At 34.7% G+C, this 23468-nt stretch overlaps 2 protein-coding genes across 2 annotated transcripts in view; one reads left to right on the plus strand and one right to left on the minus strand.

The window, feature by feature from the left end:
• The window catches only part of LOC107570030 (fragile X mental retardation syndrome-related protein 1-like), a 15442-nt gene extending 13351 nt beyond the window's left edge, over positions 1 to 2091 (plus strand). Inside the window, exon 16 of the mRNA XM_016256223.1 lies at positions 1970 to 2091. Coding sequence (XP_016111709.1) covers positions 1970 to 2091 — 122 coding nt within the window. The remainder of the gene's footprint in view (positions 1 to 1969) is intronic.
• Positions 2092 to 3141: 1050 nt separating this feature from the next.
• On the minus strand, positions 3142 to 6655 carry dnajc19 (DnaJ (Hsp40) homolog, subfamily C, member 19). Its single transcript, XM_016256228.1, has 6 exons — positions 6524 to 6655; positions 5990 to 6041; positions 5815 to 5885; positions 5640 to 5719; positions 3363 to 3433; positions 3142 to 3275 (listed from the first exon to the last, which is right to left on the minus strand). Exons 1-6 carry the CDS (start codon positions 6524 to 6526, stop codon positions 3205 to 3207), a joined length of 348 nt encoding a protein of 115 aa, XP_016111714.1. The 5' UTR covers positions 6527 to 6655; the 3' UTR covers positions 3142 to 3204.
• Between the last annotated feature and the right edge of the window lie 16813 nt (positions 6656 to 23468).

Here is a 23468-nt window from a genome sequence, read left to right on the forward strand (position 1 = left end):
TATATATATATATATATATATACATAAACACATGACAAATACGTTATACAGTAAATTCCGTTTTTATGACTGGATTCCGTTCGCATTTTCTGCATTGCCGAAATCATACTAAGTATGATAAGCTCAATGTGAAAGTAAAAGACAGGGACATTATTTACTTTATAGCATTAAGTCTCATCAACTAGGTGACAACGTAGCGTTAAATCACTATTCAACAGACTCAAGCCACCACCGCACTGCCGTCTATTGAACTGCAGAAACATTTAATTTTGCTACGTTACTGACTGTACTGACAAACTATGCTGACTTACGAAATGTGATGTGACCGATGTGATGAGCATAAGTGACATGGCAGTATTAAAGGGATAGTTCACCCAAAAAATTTAATTTTGTCATTAATTACTCACCCTCGTGTCGTTCCAAACCCATAAGACCTTCGTTCATCTTCGGAACACAAATCAAGATATTTTTGATGAAATCCGAGAGCTCTCTGACCCTCGATAGACAGCAAGGATCCTAACACGATCAAGGCTCAGAAACGTAGCAAGGAGATCGTTAAAATAATCCATGCGACATCAGGGGTTCAACCGTAATGTTATAAAGCTACGAGAATACTTTTTGTATGCAAAGAAAACAAAAATAACGACTTTATTCAACAATTTGTCTCCTCAGCGTCACCTGTAGTGCTATTTTGGAGAGTATCACATACAAAAACAACCGTACACAGATACGTTGTTTGCGTTCGGTTCAAAGCGTAAACAGCGTATCTGCATATGGTGCTGCTGTATTCTCGTAGTTTTATAACATTACGGTTAAACCACTGATGTCACATGGATTATTTTACTGATCTCCTTGCTACGTTTCTGAGCCTTGATCATGTTAGGATCCTTGCTGTCTATGGGAGGGTCAGAGAGCTCTTGGATTTCATCAAAAATATCTTAATTTGTGTTCCGAAGATGAACGAAGGTTTTACGACTTTGGAAAGACATGAGGGTGAGTAATTAATGACAGAATTTTAATTTTTGGGTGAACCATCCCTTTAAGGGATGGGGTTAACGTTTTATTGAACTTTTGAAAAGGGAAATTTATGGGGTCATTGTTTATTAACTTTACAGTAAGTTATGTATTTCACAATCTAGTCAGCAACTTACCGTTAAGACAACGCTTGACTCTGAGTCGTGAAGACACTGGCGCTGCCTGAAAAAGAGACCTCCTTAACTGAAGTGATAGGGTTGGCTTGTGTCACTCAGGGTTGCCAGGTTTTCACAACAAAACCCACCCAATTGCTACTCAAAACTAGCCCAATCGCATTCTGGGGGTAAAATAAATGTTTGGTTTTTTTTCACGGGGTATATGTTCTGTAAAAAATTTTTGTATCTGTTCATATCGGTGGCATATCTGCGGCATATACGCCGATGCAGGTTTATCTGCGATAGGCTCATATCGGCCGATAAAATTGGCAAAATGATCAATCGGGCGGGCTCTAGTTATTTGTTATTTTCAGGTATTGGTTACATTTAGTTATTTTGGTGAAATAACATCTAAAAGTTTTGTTCATCTGGGATGTATGAATTTAAACTTTTTTACACAATTGCAAATAACATTGTTTTTAATGCAGTAGGTGTTAATTTGCATGGAGTATGTAAATGCATGTAGTTACCTCAAAAGTGTCGTTTACCTACAAGATTCTGTTATTTACTCACCGACATGTCGTTCCAAACCCTGAACAGAGAAAGGAGATTGTCCAGTTGCTTTTTTTTTTCAAACGTCACGGTTTTAAGTTGTTTTTTTTTTAGCAGCCAAGTTAAGAAAGGCAAGATTTGAGAGCTCCGGCAGAGGAACATTTTCAGTATTTAACACGTGGCCTGTTCCTCACGCATAGATATTTCACCCTCATTTTAGAATAAAAAAAATGCAAATTTTTTTTTTTTTTTTCTTTTTCTGATGAAATCATTGACATCTCTTGCAGTTACTGTGGCTGACTACATATCACGAGCTGAATCTGAGAGCAGACAGAGAAACCCAAGAGATCTGAGGAAGAACAAAAAGGACATGGTGACTCCATATTTCTTCTTTTATGTATCTCTATGACTAGTTTTAAATTAAATATATATATATATATATATATATATAAATTGATGTTTATAGTCATTTATTTAGATATTTTACGGACGATAATGGATATTTAATTGTTTCTGCTTATTCGCAGATTATGACAGATATACTATTTAACTCCTATTTTACAATTCATCATTTTTTTCTATAGCAGATTTCAAAAGGAATATTTATCATTTTTTTGTGCAGTGCATTACCATGTTGTGATCAGGGTTATTATAGTTAACTACACCAACAAAAAATGATGAAAAATGGTTTGGTTAAAATTGAGAGAATTGCAAAGACATTTCTCATTTTCATTTTGTGAATGTAATATACTAAAACTAAATTTAATAATTAATAAAAACGATAGAAACATAAAAAAAACTCTAAAATGACAACAACAAAAAAGCGGTCAAAATGGAAAACATAAAAGTAAGAACTAATTTAATACGATTGTATTAAATTAGAAATAATAAATTGATTTTAAAATAATAGTACACTGGTTATAATGGCTGAATGAACTTGTAGCATATAGGCTACAAACCATGTTTTATTAGTTTTTAACAAAGAGGTTGTGCAATATGTTTTGTATGCAGTTAGTTCATAAATAAACATTTGATCTTCCAGCCAGCCTTTCAAAGTTGGTGCATCCCTTGTTTTGGTCTTCTCTGTCCAAACAAGGCTCCTGAATATTTCAGCTTTTCTGTGTGGGTGCGGTCAATTTTGACGTCATTTGGTGAATTTTCTCGGGCCAATTTGACAGAAAATAAATTTTCAGGAATGTGACCACACGTTTAATTCTAATGCTGACTCTGGGGGAGGAAAAAAAAGATGTAGGATTTACTTCGTAAAAGTTTTCATTTAGAAATTGCTATGACATTTCACAAATAATTACAAAAAACATGAACGTGGCCGACATTGGAACTGAATTCAGATTAAATGTGATTTTTGCAGTTCACACTTATAAAAGGTACTGACTCTGATATGGGGCACATTTAGCTGTGGTGTAAATGGATTCATTTGCATACAAAAGGAGATGAGATCTAGCTGACAAGATGGTGTTTAATGATCACGTAAGAATTCAAGTGCATCAGACAGGGCTCTAATCTATTTCTTCATCTGTCCATCAAGTAAATCTTTAGCCTCGTTGATTTTTGCCGCCAGATATGGGGATCCGCCTGCCGAAGAAACACAAATAACACTGACAGCTCAGAGGAATTTAAATCCTGACGAGTTTTTGCATTTTATGAAACATCGAGTCTCACCTCGGTCAGGATGGTTTAAAATCATCAGTTTTCTGTGTGCCTCTCTGATCTTGTTTTTGTTGGCGGTAGGACTAAAGGAAAGAATGAAATTCACATGGGTCAAACTTTGTACAGTCCCTTCTATTATACTATCATTTGGATTGGATTTATTAACATGTACGTTAATGTGCTTCTGACTCAGAAAGCAGATTAAAGGCCCGTTCACACCAAGGACGATAACTATAAAGTTCCAATAATCCTTCTAGTTCTAAGAGAATAGTTAAGTCCACTCCAAAGCTATAACAATAAAGGCCTGTTCACACCAAGAACAAAAACTATAACGATAACTATTAGTACCCACACCAATGCATGATAACATTATTAAAAGAATGTGCTGCTTTAAATGCTCAAGCTCTTTAAATCAGGTGGATTCTGATTGGCTGTCAATGTTTTTATAGTTCAGGGCAGACAACAACTGCAACATGCTCTTATAATAAACAGGAAAAAATAGCATTTTGTGTGAATGGCTCCTAAGCAGATTTTAGAAAAGCTGTGGCATAACAGGGTTGAAAAAAACAACACTCAAATTGCAACTTTGTCAGCTGTACATATTCTCTAATATAATAACTAATAACAACTACACTCATATATTCTAAACTGTTTTGTAGTGGTGGAAATGTAAAAGCTGTAAAGTAAGATTAAGCTGATTTTTTAAATAAATTAAATGTGAAGTAACAGGGTTGAAAAACGCTCAAATGTCTAGTTTGTCAGATGTACATTACAAATTACGTTATTAAAAACTACAATACAATATTCTACATTGTTGTGTAACAGGATGGAACTTAAAGTGAAAATGTTTTGGAAATACATAAATGTGGTATCACAGGAATGAATACTCAAATTTCCACCTCGTCAGTTGTGCCTATCTGATTATAAATCAATGACCTTTATTAAAAACAGCTATGTATAAGATATTCTACACTGTTGTGTAACAGGGTGGACCAAAATATGTTGGAAATGTGCATGACGTGAAAAGTGGAATAACAGGGTTGAAGAAACATTTACATTTCTTCTTTGACAGTTATACATATGCCTTAAATACAAATGAATGACTTATTGAAAACAACTACACTGTAATAAACACTGTTGTGTAACAGGATGGAGCCAAACATGGTGGAAATGTAAATGATATAAAGTAAGATTAAACAGATTGTAGATAGAAATTATGAAATGTGGAATAACAGGTTTGAAGAAACACTCAAATTTCTACTTCGACAGTTGGACATATTCCTTGATTACAAATTAATGACTGTTATTAAAATCAACTACATTGTAATATACGCTATTGTGTAACAGGATGAAACTTACAATATTCCCTGATTACAATTAAAAACCACCACACTGTAATATATCTTAGAGTGTTGTGTAACAGATTGGAACCTAACATGGTGCAAATATAATTGATGTAAAATAAGATTAAGCAGATTTTAGATATAAATTATAAAATGTGGAACAGGGTTGAAAGAAAAAATCAACCGTAGTAATATATTTTACACTGTGTCTACACTGGATGCAAATGGAACGGTGCGACAAAATACAATAGAATCCATTATAATCAGTGATGCTGTCTACACTGGATGCGGCGCGACACGGCAAATCCCCGACAGTAAACTAATGCTGCGTTCAATTTATGATGTACTGACACAAAGTTCAAATGATTTTTAACGGCAGTTTTGTCATGTCCAGTGTAGACAGACTTTAGCTGATGCGTCCGGTGTAGACACGGTAGAATGTTGTGTAATAGGATGGAACCTAACATGGTGGAAATGTAAATGATGTCAAGTAAAATTAAGCAAATTGTACATTTGAATTATGAAATGTAGAATAAACAACACACAAAAAACCAACCACACTGTAATATATTTTAGAGTGTTGTGTAACAGGGTGGAATCTAACAGGAAGCAATGAAGATGGTGTAAAATAAACAGCGGTAGCTCTGTGATGTGTCGGGGGTTAATCGAAATCCCTTTAAATTCAGACTAACGGTGGAAATTTCAGTGAAACAAGTACATATTAACAGGGTGGAAAACAGGAATAGGGATCTAAAAGTTTTTTATACATTATATCTATTTTTATTATATATTAAAACACATGTTTCCTCTTGATAACACAGTGATTATAATGTATTAAATGTGTATTATTTTGCACAAATATAGGCTATATGTAAACTTAAAAAGAGCCGTTTTAGAGTATAACAAGATATTTTTCTCATTGACACCATTCGTGAAAACAGACTACCTGATGCCAAGAATAAGCGAAGCTTCTCTCTTGGCCATCTTTGGTTCAAAACCACCTCTGTAGTATCCGCCACCAAAAGCCTGTCACATACATATAATTTGCGTTTGTTAAAATACAATTGTATGAGTTTATTGAGATAAAATATGGATTATATGATGTGAAAAATATAACTTGCAGATGCGGATGCTTCCAGAGCTTGTTTCACTTGTGGCTCCATATGCTTCATAGCTTGCATTGCATAGCGACCTGTAAAAATGGAAACAATTAGAAAACAATCAGGCTTAATTAATCAACGGATGGAAATGCATCATGTTCCTGTGCAGATTTCTCATATTCTGTTGGACTCATACCTGCAAACCCTGCTGCTGCCAGGGTAAGGCCCACGGCCACCATGGTACTAGCCTAAAACACATACAACAATAATCCTTGATTGTGCAATTTGCATTAATTGAGAGGCAATTTGCATTATTTAATGCAACCAGGCATCAGACACGCCAATCACAACACATCCCTTACATACAGACCATTTCTCATCCACAGCATTGATTACATGCATCATAATCATTTCTCACAATTTACAGTGGCAGACAATATTAACTCATATCCAGATTGCAAAAGTTTCACTTGAAGCTTCATGTTTTATATTGTGAAGATGACATATAAATAAACATAAAAAAACAGGTTTTGTACGTATGTCAAAATGTATTTATATGTCAAATATCTACAAACGCGAATGATTTGTTTAGACAGTCAGTCAGTAACAGCACTGAAAGTCACTATCAGTTAGCAATGTGCTAATAATACATCTAACTTGCTTCTAAATGACTTATTAAAAGCGATAGAATCCCGTCAGACTGTGTTAAAGTGAAGGAGGGATTACTTACCATTTCCTCTGCTAAGATCCTGTGTTGCGATCATCTATAATCATAACTTCAATCACTACTGACTGCTAATGTCAGACTCATGTGTTGTTATGCTGCTGGCTTCTGAACTTCAGAGAGAGACCTGCCGCAAAACGAGACAGCATGTCGCAACGCCCGAACTGACGTCGTAAATCGTTAGTTGCAAAGTAGGTACAAGTTTTTTTAGAGCTTCTTGGTTTGATGCTGTGCCGAAGTGAAAGGTAACCATAGTAACAGTAAAAAATATGACTATCTGATGGTGTTTATAAATGAAAAGCTGAGAAACCTATTTGTACATAACATGTACATATATAAAACATATAAACGTAATATAATGTAAGCCTACTTTATATATGAGCTGAATGAGTGAAATCATTTAAACAGAGGAAACATATTAACATATATCATGGATAGAGCACTATATTATGCCTGAGTGCCATATTTCAATTGTCATATTTCACTCAAAATCAATATTAGAGTATATATATATATATATATATAAAAACTATATATATAGTTTATAGATATTATATTTTCGTGGTAATTTCTTAGATACCTAAAATTCCCATTACTGTAACTGTATGTAAAAATCTCATTTTTGCATACAGTTTCTTGTATGCAAAAACTTGCATACAAGTTCTTGCATACTTCTGTCAAAGGTTATAAATAAACAAACAAACAAATAAATAAAAACACTATTTCTATAATTCAAAAACAAATTAATAATTGTAATAAATAGTAATATTATAATTAATAATAATAATAATAATAATAAAATAATTCAAAAAAGGAAAACATATTTGCAAATTAGGTATACATCATGGTCAAGTTTGTTGTGCTTACTGTAACTTACACTGATTTATTTATTTTTAATAGTAGTTTAGTCATTTTAGTAATGTAAAATAGATATTAATGACTGTATTACAGTGCTGTCCATGATAAAATACTGAGAATAATGGGAATAAAAATACTTTTTAAACTATCATCTCATAATTTAGACTTTATATATCATAATTGTTTAGGTCATAATTGTAACTTTTTGTTATAATTATGACTTTTTCTTACAATTTAGACATTTTATCTCATAATTAAGGCTTAGTATGTCATAGTTTTGACTTGTGTCATTGTATTTGTTGCCATAATTTTGACTTTTTCCATTATTATGACTCAGTGTATCATAATTTAGAATTTTTTCTTGCAATCGTGACTCATAATTTTGACTTTTAATCTCATAATTATGTCCCTTTATGTAACAATAATGATTTACCAAACCACAATAATCTTCATTTTCTTTATGTAAAATCTACATACATCTCATAAGTATGACTTAGTATCTCATCATGTCAGTATTTTATCTAATAATAGATAATTAATCTTTTTGTAAAGTAAGATTAAGCTGATTTTTTAAATAAATGAAATGTGAAGTAACAGGGTTGAAAAATCATCTTTTCCAATTGTTACAAATGTTTTTGTTGTCATAATTTTGAATTTTGCTCATAATTATGGCTTAATGTGTCATAATTGTCACTTTTCATCTCATAATCGTGACTCATAATTTCAACTTTTATGTCTTAATTATGTATCTCATCATTTCAATTTAGGTCACAATTTTCACTTTTTGTTATCTCATAATCATGGCTAATATTTTTCACCTTTTATGTCATAATTATGACTCAGTAATTCACAATTTCGACTGTTTGCCTCATAATTGACTTAAATTATAATATTGACATATGTCATAATTGTTTTTGTTGTCATAATTTCATCTTTTTGCCACTATTATGACATGGTAATTTATCATTTTGATTATCTAATCTCATAATTGCAACTTTGATTTGTCACAATTGTTTTGTTGTCATAATTTCAGTTTTTTTGCCATAATTATGACTTAGTATGTCATAATTTTGACTTTGTATCTCAGTCCTGACATTGATTTATGCCATAATTCTTTCTGTCTTAATTTAGCCATACTTATGGCTTAGTATGTCATACTGTTCACTTTTTATCTCACAGTCGTGGTTTCTAATTTCGACCTTTAATATCATAATCATTATGATTGATCAAACCGCGATTTTTTTTCTTCTGTGGCTGAAACGTGCTTCCACAGATAATATAATTCAATTTCAAATTGTTCCTGGAAATGAATAACTCTGGCAAGTTTACCCCGGCTGACTTCAGCCTCTCAGAAAACACAAGACAAAACACAGAGGGTTCTTCCCATCGGGATGGATTTCACTCCAGCAACACAATGAACGGTTGAAGGTCCTAATTATTGCCCCCGTCATTTGCATAATTACAGTGCTTTTTCTCTAGCAAAGGACAGTATAGAAATTGTAAATTGTAGTGGACGGGGCCGCAGTCAGCGAAAGTCACGTCTAATGACAAACGCGTCCCCTGCAAGCCCCTGGCACGCCGGCTGGAGCTTCAAAAGGATCCAACGGCGTGCGAAAAATTAGAGTTTTGCCCCCAAATCATATGGAATTACAGTGGCGGGTGCATGCATCTCCACACAAAAAGCCCAGAGGAAGCAGCCATTTCTGTTGGTTTTATTAAACCAACCAAGCAATTTAATTCTTTTGTTCAGGAGAGTTCTACTTCATTGATTAACAAAAGCAGGGATATAATTTTTTTCAGCCTATTTCAAAAGCCTGAAATGTCAAGCCTTTTAAAGCAGATTATTCTGCCTGTGTGCAGTGAATGCAGCCCGCGTAACCTTTTGTCTACAATTAAACATTCCAGCATAAATATAAAAGAAAATCAGAGATGGGGAAGATTGACTCAGGAGAGATTGGCGAGGTAGATCCTCACACTGATAGTGCAAACAGCTTGCTTCTAATTAAATATGCCACAGAGTCTCAAAGCATTTGCTTTCTGCCGCAGAGAGAGGAAGCTGCTGAGAATGAGGAAGAAATGTATCGCCCCATCTCTCCGGCCGCAGGCTTTCTTTGGGCATCTCAAGGTATTTGGGGATCTTTTTGTGTGTGTGTGTATGTGTGTTGTTTGTTTGGATAATTATTTGCTTTAATATCAAAGGCTATTCCTGCCGGGAGCCGCCTGAATGGAGTGCAAATCAAAAGTTCTGTGCTTGTTTATGATGCACACTTTGATAATTGGGCTTGACAATGTGACTTTGGGGACGTGAGGTGTTTATTTGCCATTTGCTCAAGGCTCTTGCTGTGGGGAGTTTTTCTGTTTGCACGCGTGTTTACCTGTGGAAGTTTGGTGACGGGGTTTATTAACCCTCAAATCACAGATAGTTATTATTAGATGAGAATTTAGATCCGGTTTGGAGTAAAGTGAGGTTTAGATTTCTGCAAATTTGGTTTTTGATAGATAGATAGATAGATAGATAGATAGATAGATAGATAGATAGATAGATAGATAGATAGATACTATAGTTTCATACTTGTAAACACTGTCAGAATATCTACAAAATATAAAATTATAAAATATTAGAAATAGTTGTAGATAAAGTATGTCAAAATATCTATCTATCTATCTATCTATCTATCTATCTATCTATCTATCTATCTATCTATCTATCTATCTATCTATCTACCTATCTATCTTTCTAAACACATTTCTCTCTGTATATGCATGTGTATATATTTAATTGTATATTTTTATAAATATTTTGACATTATCTACAAGTATGACACTATGTATGTATAGTTTATGAAACAGTTTACATGTGAGTTATTTTAAAATATTACCTGCGTCCTGAAATTTAAAGGTATAAAGTTATAATAAATCTTCTTAACTACAATGAAAAAATAAAAATAAAAATAAACTGACTGCAAATTTGGTCAAAGCCACAGAACATTGCCTTAAGATGTGAGGTTTAGACCATTATTTGTTCAAATTAGAAGTGATCATTTTTCTGAAGACAGTGCAGGACGAAGTCAAACACACCTCACCGTCTGCATTTATGGGTATTATAGATTTGGAGAGTCTTTCTTCAAACAGATAATGGCTGCACTCCAGGTCATAAGAAACTCACACACACGTCAGGCTCACATTATGCTGAATTTGACTTACAAGACTGCCACGTTTGCGAAAAGGAAACAAGAAATAGTCGAATCAAATTGGCAGATTTCTCCGCAGCAGCGTAATGTGCTTCAATAATCCCTTTATCAAATACTACGATTAAGTGCTTTCACTGGAAGCTGGCTGAAAAAAAAATGACTTGACAGGATATGTAAATATATTTAAGGTCACTCTATCACCTAGTTTAATTTTATATTAGAAGTGCAGCTTTTTTAATCTTAGGAGACAAAACGACTGAGATTTCAAATATGTGACACCTATTTCACATATTTGTGCAGTTTTTCATGTTTTTGTGAGGGATTCTCTTCAGCATGTCATTTTTAGAACTGCTAAATCAAACCCATTAATATTCTGAATCTGATTAATGAGATGAGAAACTTTGTATCATATCAGATTTCTAAGTTAGCCAGTGTGTCAGTAGATGATAATTTCACATATCATACATATAACCATACATACAGTGGGGCAAAAAAAGTATTTAGTCAGCCACCAATTGCAAACAAAACCCCCTAAACCTGAAAGTTAGTCAGTGATCAGTGAGTGCCTAGAACAAAGATTTTTTTCTTTTATAAAGGTCATTTTTATGAACTTTTGAGGCTAGCTAGCCAAAAATGAGTATAAGGACCTTAACCCTTGTAACCCATGTTACAACAAAGATAAACATGAGACTGTATGATTTTTAAATGTAACAATAATAAAAAAAACTTATTTTTTTAAAGGGGTCATATGATGCGATTTCAATTTTTCCTTTCTCTTTGGAGTGTTACAAGCTCTTGGTGCATAAAGAAGATCTGTAAAGTTGCAAAGACTTAAGTCTCAAATCCAAAGAGATATTCTTTATAAAAGTTAAGAGTCAACCACGCCTACCTAAAACGGCTCGTTCTAACACGCCCCCACATATCTACCTCACTATGTGGGAAGATTTGCATAACACCGCCCAAATGTTCACGCAAAGAAAGAATGCGTAACTTTTATTCTCGCTGTAGTATTGTTGCCGCCTCCACCATGTCGTGAAGGTGCTGTGTTGTTCGTTGTGAAAGCGAAACTACTTTGTTTGGTCTTCCAAAAGAGGACACGACTAGAAATCAGTGGTTAAATTGTATTTACAACACTGTTCCAGAACACTTCAACCCAAATATTCAGATGTGTGCAGCACATTTTACGGAGGACGAGGACTGTTTCCTGTGAGAGTAGACTACAATGCCAGTGTTCCGGAAATTTCAGTTCCCGTTTCCCCTTCGGCACGCATGCTGACCACAGTCTATGATGCTGACAAATAATGCTGACTCACAGACTGTAAGTACATTTTCATACTTAAAGAATTTGCCACTGATGATTCAAACGTGAGTTTTGAGCAGTGTAGAGTAGGGCTTATTGTTTGTCATTTCTCTGATCACAAATGCAGACATGGTTTTATGCAGCGCAATGCGTAAAAAGATAGTATAAGTCATTATAATCCATAATTATGTCCCCACTGGATGCAACAAATGCCTCGTTTATAATGGGTTTTACTGGTTTTGTCTCGTCGCGCATCACAGGCGCTCGTCGCACACACGGCATCACAGTATGGTAAGCGGCGTAACATTTCCGTCACACGCTTGAGGTATTCGGCCAATCACAACGCACTGGATAGCTGGCCAATCACAGCACACCTCGCTTTTCAGAACGATGAGGTTTGTAAAAATCGACGCGTTTCAGAAAGGCGGGGCATAGAGGAGAAACAATAATGTACAGTATGTGGAAAATAATGTGTTTTTTAACCTTAAACCGCATAAACACATTTTATTACACCAAATACACAACATAATGTTCTTTTTAGCTGCATCATATGACCCCTTTAAAAATAGGAATATTATAAGTAGAGTATTACAACATTTTGTTTCTTATTTTAAAATTTTAAATTATTTTCTTTAATTATTTTTAATGATAAAAGCCTCTGCTAAATGCATAAATGGAAATGGAATTACCCTCATAGTTAAGGATCTGACATAACAAAATACATCATCCATTGCAGGTCAAATTGACCCACGAACATCATAATCATTATAAACATTTGGCATGTACGTAAGCACATTCCACAACACCTCAGAGTGTCAAAACATGTTTATGACCCTAAATTGATTTATTGACCCTAAAAATGAAAAAGAATACATTTAAAAATAAAATTCTAGGTTAACTAGTATTTCCGACAACTCAATTTTGTGTTATAGGTCAAATTTTAAAGGGTTAATTTATTTTAAACAAAATTGTGATATGTAATCCTACAACAAACTGATGAATAATGACAGTACATATGTTTTGAAAATACCCCTCGATACTGAAAACGTAACATAAACTGTAATTTTGCGATGGTTACCTTGCAACCAATGTTAATTTTGACAGCAAATTTTTATTTAGTTTTAGTCATAGTCCTTTGACTAAAATGCCATTTAGTTTTAGTCATATTTTAGTCATCTGAATTGTTTTTAGTTTTAGTCTAGTTTTAGTCGACTAAATATCATAAGACTTTAGTCGACTAAATCTACAGTAAATTTAGTCGGCTAAAATCTAATGGGTTTAGTTACAGTGTAATGCATTTATTAAGCATTTCTCTAAAATTTCCAAACTCATTATATAGGTTTGATATTAAGGTTTTATCATGATAGACACTGATTTAACTGTTGTGACACACAAAATGCCTTTATGTTCAAATTAAATAAAACCACATCTCACAAAGAACAAGAACATGGTCTTCTTTTTAATGAAATACCAGTGGTTATATAGGCTAATTATGCATTCTTTATAGCAACTTGTTTGTTTACCATATTCTTCATTCTTTCAAGCAGACATATTTATTTCTATAAATAAATGTAGGAGAATGTAGTCAAGAGCAGAGCGTGATTTTCTGTCTTTCTGTTGTTGCTTGATTAACATCAGTGACTCGGACAATAGCAACTAAATTAGGCTGCTGTACCTTTAAAACCGAATGCACTGCTGCAATGGACGCATTGTACTGATACATGTTCTCCCTGCTGTTTACGTTCACTTAAGACGTAATCAACTGTGTTTACGTGAATACTCGTCAATATGGACAATTCAACATCATTTTGTGTGTAATTCTCCGTTCATGCAATGCGAAAGAGTACTTGTGCGCTGTGAGAAGCGCTTTGTGTGTACAGTGTGTGCGCTCAGAAAACCAGACCGAATTGAGTTCTCTCTTGCGTTGTCAGATTTATCCATATGTCTGCTCTTCTCTTACTACCACATATTGACATTTTTTTTACGTTTTATGAGTCAGCAAGTGTAAGTTAGCTTATGTCCCGCCGGTTCATATGTACGCATAACCTCAGAGCCACGCAGCAGATTCGTTCTGAATGAATCTCTTCCCAAATCGTCCCTTCCTAACATTTTCGTCTCATTTTTATTCGTTGACGAAGATGTCAATAGATTTACGTCATAGTTTTTGTCATTCAAAAAGAGTTTTAGTTCGTTATCGTCTCGTTGTCGTCGGTGAAAAAAATGTCGTTGACGAAAATTATGATTAAAATTTCGTCAACGAAATTAACACTGCTTGCAACAGTAGCATCTGTTTGCTGTCATATGAAAATATGTGCGCCGAATAACTAGTAAAACATTTGGTTACGGAAATGTTGGGAAAAACCGATGAAATGTTTATTATGTGTCGTGTAGAATTAAAACCATTTAATAAGCACCTCTCAAACTTTACTTTTGACTTCTTTTGGGGAAGTTTAAGCCTCCCCTGTAATTCACACAATGACATTATGATCAAGTTAGTGGGACTTTAACGATCTTTTTTTGGATAATAGTGTTGCATAGCATTCTGCACTTCACTACGGCAATCTAAAAGTACAGTCACATTAGCGAAATTTAGCTGGCAAAAAGGACTGTTATCTGTTGTCAATGATGTAGCATATTGCATAAATTTTCCTATTTATAGGCCTATGACTGGATTTCCCAAACAGCAGTAAATAGGTCCACACCTTAAAGGGATACTCCACCCCAAAATGACAATTTTGTCATTAATCACTTACCCCCATGTCGTTTCAAACCCGTAAAAGCTTATTTTGTCTTCGGAACACAATTTAAGATATTTTGGATGAAAACCGGGAGGCTTGTGACTGTCCCATTGACTGCCAAGTAAATTACACTGTCAAGGTCCAGAAAAGTATGAAAGACATCATCAGAATAGTCCATCTGCCATCAGTGGTTCAACCGTAACGTTATGAAGCGATGAGAATACTTTTTGTACGCGAAGAAAACAAAAATAACGACTTTATTCAACAATTCGTCTCCTCTGTGTCTCTCCGCATCACCGTAGCGCCATTTTGGAGAATGTGCGCTGAACGCAAGCAGCGTACGCTATTCTGTGTAATTTACTTGGCAGGCAGTGGGACAGTCACAAGCCTCCCGGTTTTCATCCAAAATATCTTAAATTGTGTTCCGAAGACGAACGAAGCTTTTACGTGTTTGGAACGACATGAGGGTAAGTGATTTAATGACAACATTTTCATTTTGGGGTGAAGTAACCCTTTAAGGGGGCGTTCATAAAAGACGTGTTCTTGTGTCCAAAACAATTTGAAATAGTACAACAGAACTGAACATAAGGCAAATAAACATTCTAACCTCTTATCCATGTGCAAATATGTTTGCCCCGCCCCCAGAATCATCCGATTGGACCATTGTTTTGAAACTGACATAGTTCCACTGCACTGAAAAAATGGAACTATATCTAACTTGAGAGTTTTCAAACTGACTCACTCTTTCCACACCCTTCGTATCAGTCACATGCTCCATCAGAGCTTTCTGTAGCGTGTAAATACATTACGTATGTGCTAGAACATGTATGAATGACATCTGAACAGCTGTTCCTCAGAATGACACGTTTGTGGCTCGTATGATTTGAAATGAATCCAAATTGCAATTCCTGCCAGCGACATCTGACCTTTTCCCATTCGGCTTATCAAAAGCTCATGCAAATGGGGACGAAGGCAAAAGTCTGTAATTACAGGAATTAAATTTGCCGCATCTGCTCTGCTCAGCGTTTGCCACCGCGGCCGTCTGTAAGTGAGCGTCTTTCAGGTGGCCTATTGAATCAGCCTTCATTCAGATATCTCGAACAGGAAGTGTCATGTGGATGTTTCTCCCACTGACTGATCACTGTCCCCCTCTTTCTCTCTTTTAGTTGATGCACATTTGGTTTTTCAAGTGATAACGAGTAACAAAAACTGCTATATTGTTAGCGTTGGTGCTTTTTCGAGTTGAACTATTCAAGATTAGTTTTTACTTGTCAAGCTGTCATTTATAAAAGGTGGTTGGCTACAGTATTAGCTGCTAACAAAAGTAGATAGCTACACTGATGCTACTTAAGGAGGAATTGAAGATTTGTCACATTATAGGCATAAATGGTCAAGTTACAAACTGCCCGTGGTTTGATTAATTTGTCAAACTGCTTTTTTAGAAAATTAAGTAGCTATACTACCAGCTATTGACAAAATGTAGCTAGTTAAACTGAAGGAGGCAAAATAGATTAGTCCAGTTATATTCTACTCATAGTTGGTCAAGTTACAAAAATTACAAAATTTGATTAATTTCTCAAAATGTTTTTTTAGGAAGTTAGTAATTGAAACTTTTTTTTTTTAAAGTGGAAAAATGACATTGTCTTGAAAACAACTAAGCTACAGTCACACTGAATGTAGTTAAGTAAGTTTGTTAACTTTTGCTAAATGCACAGTAACATTAGTGAAATTTCGGCAAAGTCTTGTGGGCTGACAAATATGTATTATATTATTTTCACCCAGTATAGTAACTGTGTTCAAACCGGTTGTACTGATATTAGCACTCGTTTGAAGCTAGGTGGTGCTATGGAGCAATTTTTGCTGCGCAAATTGCGCAAAGCAGTTTGGTTGTAAACTCAGATGCAAGATATTTTCACTCGCAGATATTATATTGTTTGTTACCAGGACAATCACTCCCATGAGAGGCGGCATGTTTGCAAGATCGCAAAAAAAAAATCTCATAGCATATTGGCAAAATATTTATTACTTAGCACTATTCTATGCCCGTGGTTTGATTAATTTGTCAAACTGCTTTTTTAGAAAATTAAGTAGCTATACTACCAGCTATTGACAAAATGTAGCTAGTTAAACTGAAGGAGGCAAAATAGATTAGTCCAGTTATATTCTACTCATAGTTGGTCAAGTTACAAACTTCTAATAATTTGATTAATTTCTCAAAATGTTTTTTTTAGGAAGTTAGTAATTGAAACTTTTTTTTTTTAAAGTGGAAAAATGACATTGTCTTGAAAACAACTAAGCTACAGTCACACTGAATGTAGTTAAGTAAGTTTGTTAACTTTTGCTAAATGCACAGTAACATTAGTGAAATTTCGGCAAAGTCTTGTGGGCTGAAAAATATGTATTATATTATTTTCACCCAGTATAGTAACTGTGTTCAAACCGGTTGTACTGATATTAGCACTCGTTTGAAGCTAGGTGGTGCTATGGAGCAATTTTTGCTGCGCAAATTGCGCAAAGCATTTTGGTTGTAAACTCAGATGCAAGATATTTTCACTCGCAGATATTATATTGTTTGTTACCAGGACAATCACTCCCATGAGAGGCGGCATGTTTGCAAGATCGCAAAAAAAAAATCTCATAGCATATTGGCAAAATATTTATTACTTAGCACTATTCTATTCATTAAAATACTGATATAGTAACTGTCATTGTCAAGTAAGTTCCATTCGTAATGTTTCCCCCTTTAAACTGGTATGAAATTTCTAACCCAGGCTCATTGGAAATACATGCCTCTGCCTACATTTCTGCGAAACTCAAAAAACATACCTATACGTACGAAACACTTCAGTTTCACACTAAAAGCATTAAAACAAACAACTTTTTCCCCTTTTTACACAAAGTATGATTTAAAGGGCCAGAGTTTCAAATAAGAAAGCCTAATTTTCACACAATTCCTTGCACAATATTATGTTATGACTTTTTAACATGCGATTTTAACATGCTGCGAGATTTGAAAACTGATACTTTTGAACGTTACCGTCACAAATACAGCTTCACATGCATGGGTTTTCTAACGTAGGTTTGCTTGGTAGCTCACGAGATACGGCATCGCACTTGAATCACTCTGGTACAAATTCCGTGAAACTATGGTTCAGCAAAACAGCTCAAACCCCTGTAGAAAGAAGATAAAATAGCACGGTTGCATCAGCGAATGCATTTTTATATCACTTACTTTTGTTATCAATAAATTCTGTACCACCGCAATACGTGCCTAAATCAACATAAAAACTCTGCAATACTTAATGTAATAAAAAAAATGTCACACGGTCACGTATATCTTTTTTGGAGAAAACTGAAGTGGCATTTTAGTACCATTCACTGGACATCTCACTGCTGCACAATATACAATAATAAACATAATATCAATGTTGCAGAAGCACTGCCACAAGCTTGTATATCCAGTGAGCATGGGTTGGAAATGTCATACTGTAATCTGTCGCAATTTTCATCCTTAATAATCGGTATTACCATGCCCCACCACAAGCCTACTATGCGCATACTCTGGTTTCTCATTTGCATGGTTATGAGGAATTGCAAAATAATGCATGACCCAGTTCATTTTTATTGTTTTAACATGTAACAATGTATATTTCTGCTATAAAGCCACCAAAACCACATGATCAGAAACGTCATTAGCATTCCAACATTCCAGGTGCTTTCTGCAAAACTTGCTGCAAGTAAAACTAACTTGGACGCTCTAGTTTGTTTTCCCATTGGTTGCACGTAAAGATGAACAAACTCTTGGTAAATTGAACGTTTGAGATGATTTGCAACGAAACTACCCTTGAAGTAACCAAAGGTCTGTTTCTTTTGTGCTTGCAACTGCATGATCATGGGTTTGATTCCCAGTGTAAATCTTGGTCACTCCAGATAAAAGCACCTGCCAAATATCGTTTCGAAAATTCCTGTTAACGCGTTTTGGCGGTAGCCACTGGCCCTTCAGGGATTTATGGCTGGGCGCTGGAGTGTAGTGTGCGTTCACTTGGCTGTAGAGGGCAGAGCGTGTAACCTCTTACTTAAAGGGGTTTTTACCACAATCTGTCAAATTACAACTCAAGATGTTGATAATTAGCATAATTATGGAATTTCAGTGCTACTGATTTGCAAAAATGTCTTATTCGGTGAGATTGAAATGCTTAACAATTAGTATTGGAAAGTTTACTTTGGCTGTTGAGAGATTTTGAAACATTTCTTGTTTGGCTTAGTGGCTTCGTTTCGAGAATGAATTCCTCCATAAACCTGAAGTGTTTTTGTTGCAATGAGCAAGTCATCTTTGGGAGTTTGTGATTGACAGTGCTTATTACATATTTATAACATATTTATAACAGATTTTCTTTAAATGGCACCGGACAATGCTTAATGCATATGCACACCGTGCTGCATTCATCTTATGCATTTCTTCTGCAAAAGTTTTCACTTATACGTACTTTCATTCTAATTAGCCGAGTTTCAAAGCAGTAGTTTCACTCTCGCGCCTCCATTAACAATAGACAAACTGCGCATATTCAAATGAGCCAGTATATTGAAATGTCAAAATTTGCACTGGAACAAAAACCAGGCAAAATTCAATCTGAGTTTGAATAGAATGTTAAATAAGTCGACTCTCTACCGCCACCCAAGCATAAGCGTCGCCCGTGTCGGGCCGCCCATGGGAGAGGCAGTCAGTCAGGCGGAGAGCATCATTTACTGCTCATTCTGTACATAATGCATTCTGGGATCATTCATGTGTGCATTATAGAAGAAATTATGCAATCTGTATTGATACAGGATTACAATGCCTTGCCTTTACCCTTCATTTTCATGCTTAAAAAATTACTTTCTTGCTAATACAAGTAAACAAAACAAACATGTTCGTAGAAATGCACTTGCAATGGAAATCAACGGGGCAGCTGTATTTAACTGAAATATTCCTTTTGTACAATGTTTTGTACAAAATTACGTTTAAAGTACATTTAAAATCCATTAAACAATAGGAAGAAAGTATTTCATACATTCGTTTACAAACTGAGTTACGAGTCAAAATTATTGCTTGTGGTGACTGACAGATTTGTATTTAACTGGAATATTCTTTTTGTACAGTGTTTAAATTTCAATTCAAATCCATTTCAGCTCGGTTTCAAATATGATAGAATGAAAGTGTTCCACTTTGAGTTACGAGTCAAAATTATTGTTTGTGGTGACTGACAGTGTGCCACAGGCTTGTATTTAACTGAATATTCTTTTTGTACAGTGTTTAAACTGCGTTTCGGATATACGTTTCAAATACGTTAAATGATAGGAAGAAAGTATTTCATATATTTGTTTACAAACTGAGTTATGAATCAAAATTAATGCTTGTGGTGACCGATAGACTTGTATGTAACGGGAATATTCTTGTCGTACAATGTTTAAATTGCATTTCGGATATACGTTTCAAATACGTTGAAGCAAAATGTTTGTTACATTTTTAAAAACATTTTTTACAAACTGAGTTACGAGTCAAAATTATTGCTTGCAGTGACTGACATACTTGTATTTAATTGGAATATTCTTTTTGTACAGTGTTTAAATCATGTTTCGGAAATACGTTTCAAATATGTTAAACGATAGGAAGAAAGTATTTCATATATTTGTTTACAAACTGAGTTATGAATCAAAATTAATGCTTGTGGTGACCGATAAACTTTTATGTAACTGGAATATTCTTTTTTTACAATGTTTATATTACGTTTCAGAAATACGTTTCAAATACGTTAAACGATAAGAAAAAAGTATTTCATATATTTGTTAACAAATTGAGATATGAATCCAAATTAATGCTTGTGGTGACCGATATACTTGTATGTAACCGGAATATTCTTGTCGTACAATGTTTAAATTACGTTTCAGATATACGTTTCAAATACGTTGAAAGATTGAAGCAAAGTGTTTGTTATATTTTTTTTATTTATTTTTTTACAAACTGAGTTACGAGTCAAAATTATTGCTTGCAGTGACTGACAGACTTGTATTTAATTGGAATATTCTTTTTGTACAATTTTTAAATTCAGTTTAAAATCTATTTAAAATCCGTTTGAAATATGTTAAATAATAGAAAGAAAGTATTTCATATATTTGTTTACAAACTGAGTTATGAATCAAAATGATTGCTTTTAGTGACCAACATATTTGTATGTAACTGGAATATTCTTTTTTTACAATGTATATATTACGTTTCGGAAATACGTTTCAGATACGTTAAACGATAGGAAAAAAGTATTTCATATATTTGTTAACAAATTGAGTTATGAATCCAAATTAATGCTTGTGGTGACCGATATACTTGTATGTAACCGGAATATTCTTTTCGCACAACATTTAAATTACGTTTCAGATATGTTTCAAATATGTTAAAAGAAAAAGTGTTTCATACATTTTTTATTTATTTATTTTTTACAAACTGAGTTACGAGTCAAAACTGTTGCTTGTGGTGACTGACAGACTTGTATTTACCTGGAATATTCTTTTCGCACAACATTTAAATTACGTTTCAGATACGTTTCAAATACGTTGAAAGATAGAAACAAAGCGTTTCACGTATTTTCCGCCACTAAGAAGGCATTCCCCATATGTGATTCATCAGTACACTAATAAAAGCTGATAAATGAATGGCGTGTCCCTTAATGTGTGTAATCATGTGTCACCCGTCGGTGTTTTACGCTACCAGCTGAGGTTTATCGGATAAATCTGTCTCAATTATGTGTCATGAACGCATCCCCCTCAGGGGCGTCAATACCAATGACTTAATGGGCTGCTAAAGGAGGGGTTTGTGCAGAGAGGGTGGGCGGTGCTGACCGCCAATTACAGGCCAATGAGCCGCGGCCAGTCGACTGCTGATGATCACAGCCTTTTTCCACAGGACTCATAGCCTTTCATATTGGGTTCAACCGTCTGACCACTTTATTCTGATTCAGAAGCTTACTAATGCTCCTGCGAAGTAGGTTAGTCTAATATTGGACTAATTATAATAGCTTGAAAGGGTTATTTGGAAGTAATTATTTGGTGTATAGCCTAAATGTTATAATATAATGCCAAGTAATACATTTTAGATGGAATTTACATTTAATGTAATGACAATGTGCAAAAACATATCTTTAGTGTCTTTTTCGTGAACCGGTCAGTTTTGAGATTTTGCGACTTTTGATAAAGTGTTGTTTATCTATAATTCTGGCAGAAAACATGACTCGGGCTATATGCTGTAGTATTTTTCAGTTCATTAAATTCAGACTCTAGTCCAAATGGACCGAAACGATCCGTGTCGATTTGCAGGAGCAATCAGAGAAGCCTGTGCGATTAGACTTAAATACAGGAACATTGATGGAGGACTAATCTGAGAGCACTTTGTCTCTCTCAAAGCTCTCCGGGCAAGACGTCTCGAGCACCTACTTGCCTTAAAACCAGAAATTAAAACGATTTATAGACAAACCCCAGCAAAGAGGACCCTAACCCTATATTTAAGCCCAGAAGTAGCGCTTCCACCTGGAAAGCTGTAATTAATAGGGCCAAAGACCCACTGAAGCCTCACCTCTCCGTAATCTTCGAATGTAAATGAGGGTTTAGCGCTGATATTACCGGACGTCCAGGAGACACTGCAGAATTAGGACCTCAATCTTGGTTTTTCAGGTTCACTTGACATGGGAACCCCAGGGCTGGTGATAGCGAGCAGTTAGCAGGCTAATACACGTTTGCTACGGCAGCTTAATATTAATATTTACTGATGCTAGCAGTTAAAATGTATCTGCCTTGGCACAAAAAGCTGTCTATTCCAATTCTGCAACTGTGATGTTTCATTAGCGCTGTGTGAAATAAGATTTGAGCCAACTTTGCTGTGACTAAGCAGTGTGGAGTTGCTAAAATTGCAAATAGAACCATAAAGACATGCTGGACTGACCCTAACATGCGCTAAAGTGTCAGCCACGTGACTGCAAATGGACTTTCAAGGCCGCTCTTATCAGGAAGTAGGCATTACGATGAGTACATAGAGCACGAGCTGCTCAGGTTTTAACTCCGAAACGTTTGCTATGGGGGAAAAAAGTCTGAAATTGACCTTATTTATGTTCTTAGTGCATGTGTCTCATTTTCAATGATATTTCAGTGTGCATTAAAAAAAGACTCTTTTTGGCTCTGAAGTGATAGCTGACAACACAACACATGTCTTTCATGATTCAGTTGTTGACTGAAATAAAGCTTTTCTTTCTTATGTAATGTTTCAGTCTGTAAGTAAACATCTCACACTGAAAATTCACAAACCTTCATTTGTAGTTGTTTTGGTGGGGGGAAAAAATCAGGTATGTTTAGCTGTAATAAGATTTAGACGTGAATATTGAAGTTTTCTTGATCCTATTTTTTATTCTATTGCGGAAATTACATAAATAGTGAACACACATGCGCGCGCACACACACACAGAATATTTAACAAATAAATATATAAAAATAGAGATTTTTTTAAATAGAATATACCATAAATCTGGAGTCAGTAAGGTTTTTTAAATGTTTTTGAATGAAGTCTCTTCTATTCACCAAGGCTGCATTTATTTTTTATCAAAAAAATATTTTAAAAAACAGGTATTTGTAAAATATTAATTACCAAAATCATCAAAATGACCAAAAATGGTTGAAAATAAAAAAATACATTTAAAAGGCAATATTGTGAAATGTCACTACTACAAGTATAACAAATATAAAAATGTGAAATATTACTGCAATTTAACCCCTTAACTTTCACCCCAGTGCACTATCCAAACTTAAATTGTTGTAATTTTTGAACACTTTGGAATACAGACCTA

This window comes from Sinocyclocheilus grahami, unplaced genomic scaffold (assembly GCF_001515645.1).
Source record: "Sinocyclocheilus grahami isolate Dianchi unplaced genomic scaffold, SAMN03320097.WGS_v1.1 scaffold1407.1, whole genome shotgun sequence".
Classification (NCBI taxonomy): Eukaryota; Metazoa; Chordata; class Actinopteri; order Cypriniformes; family Cyprinidae; genus Sinocyclocheilus; species Sinocyclocheilus grahami.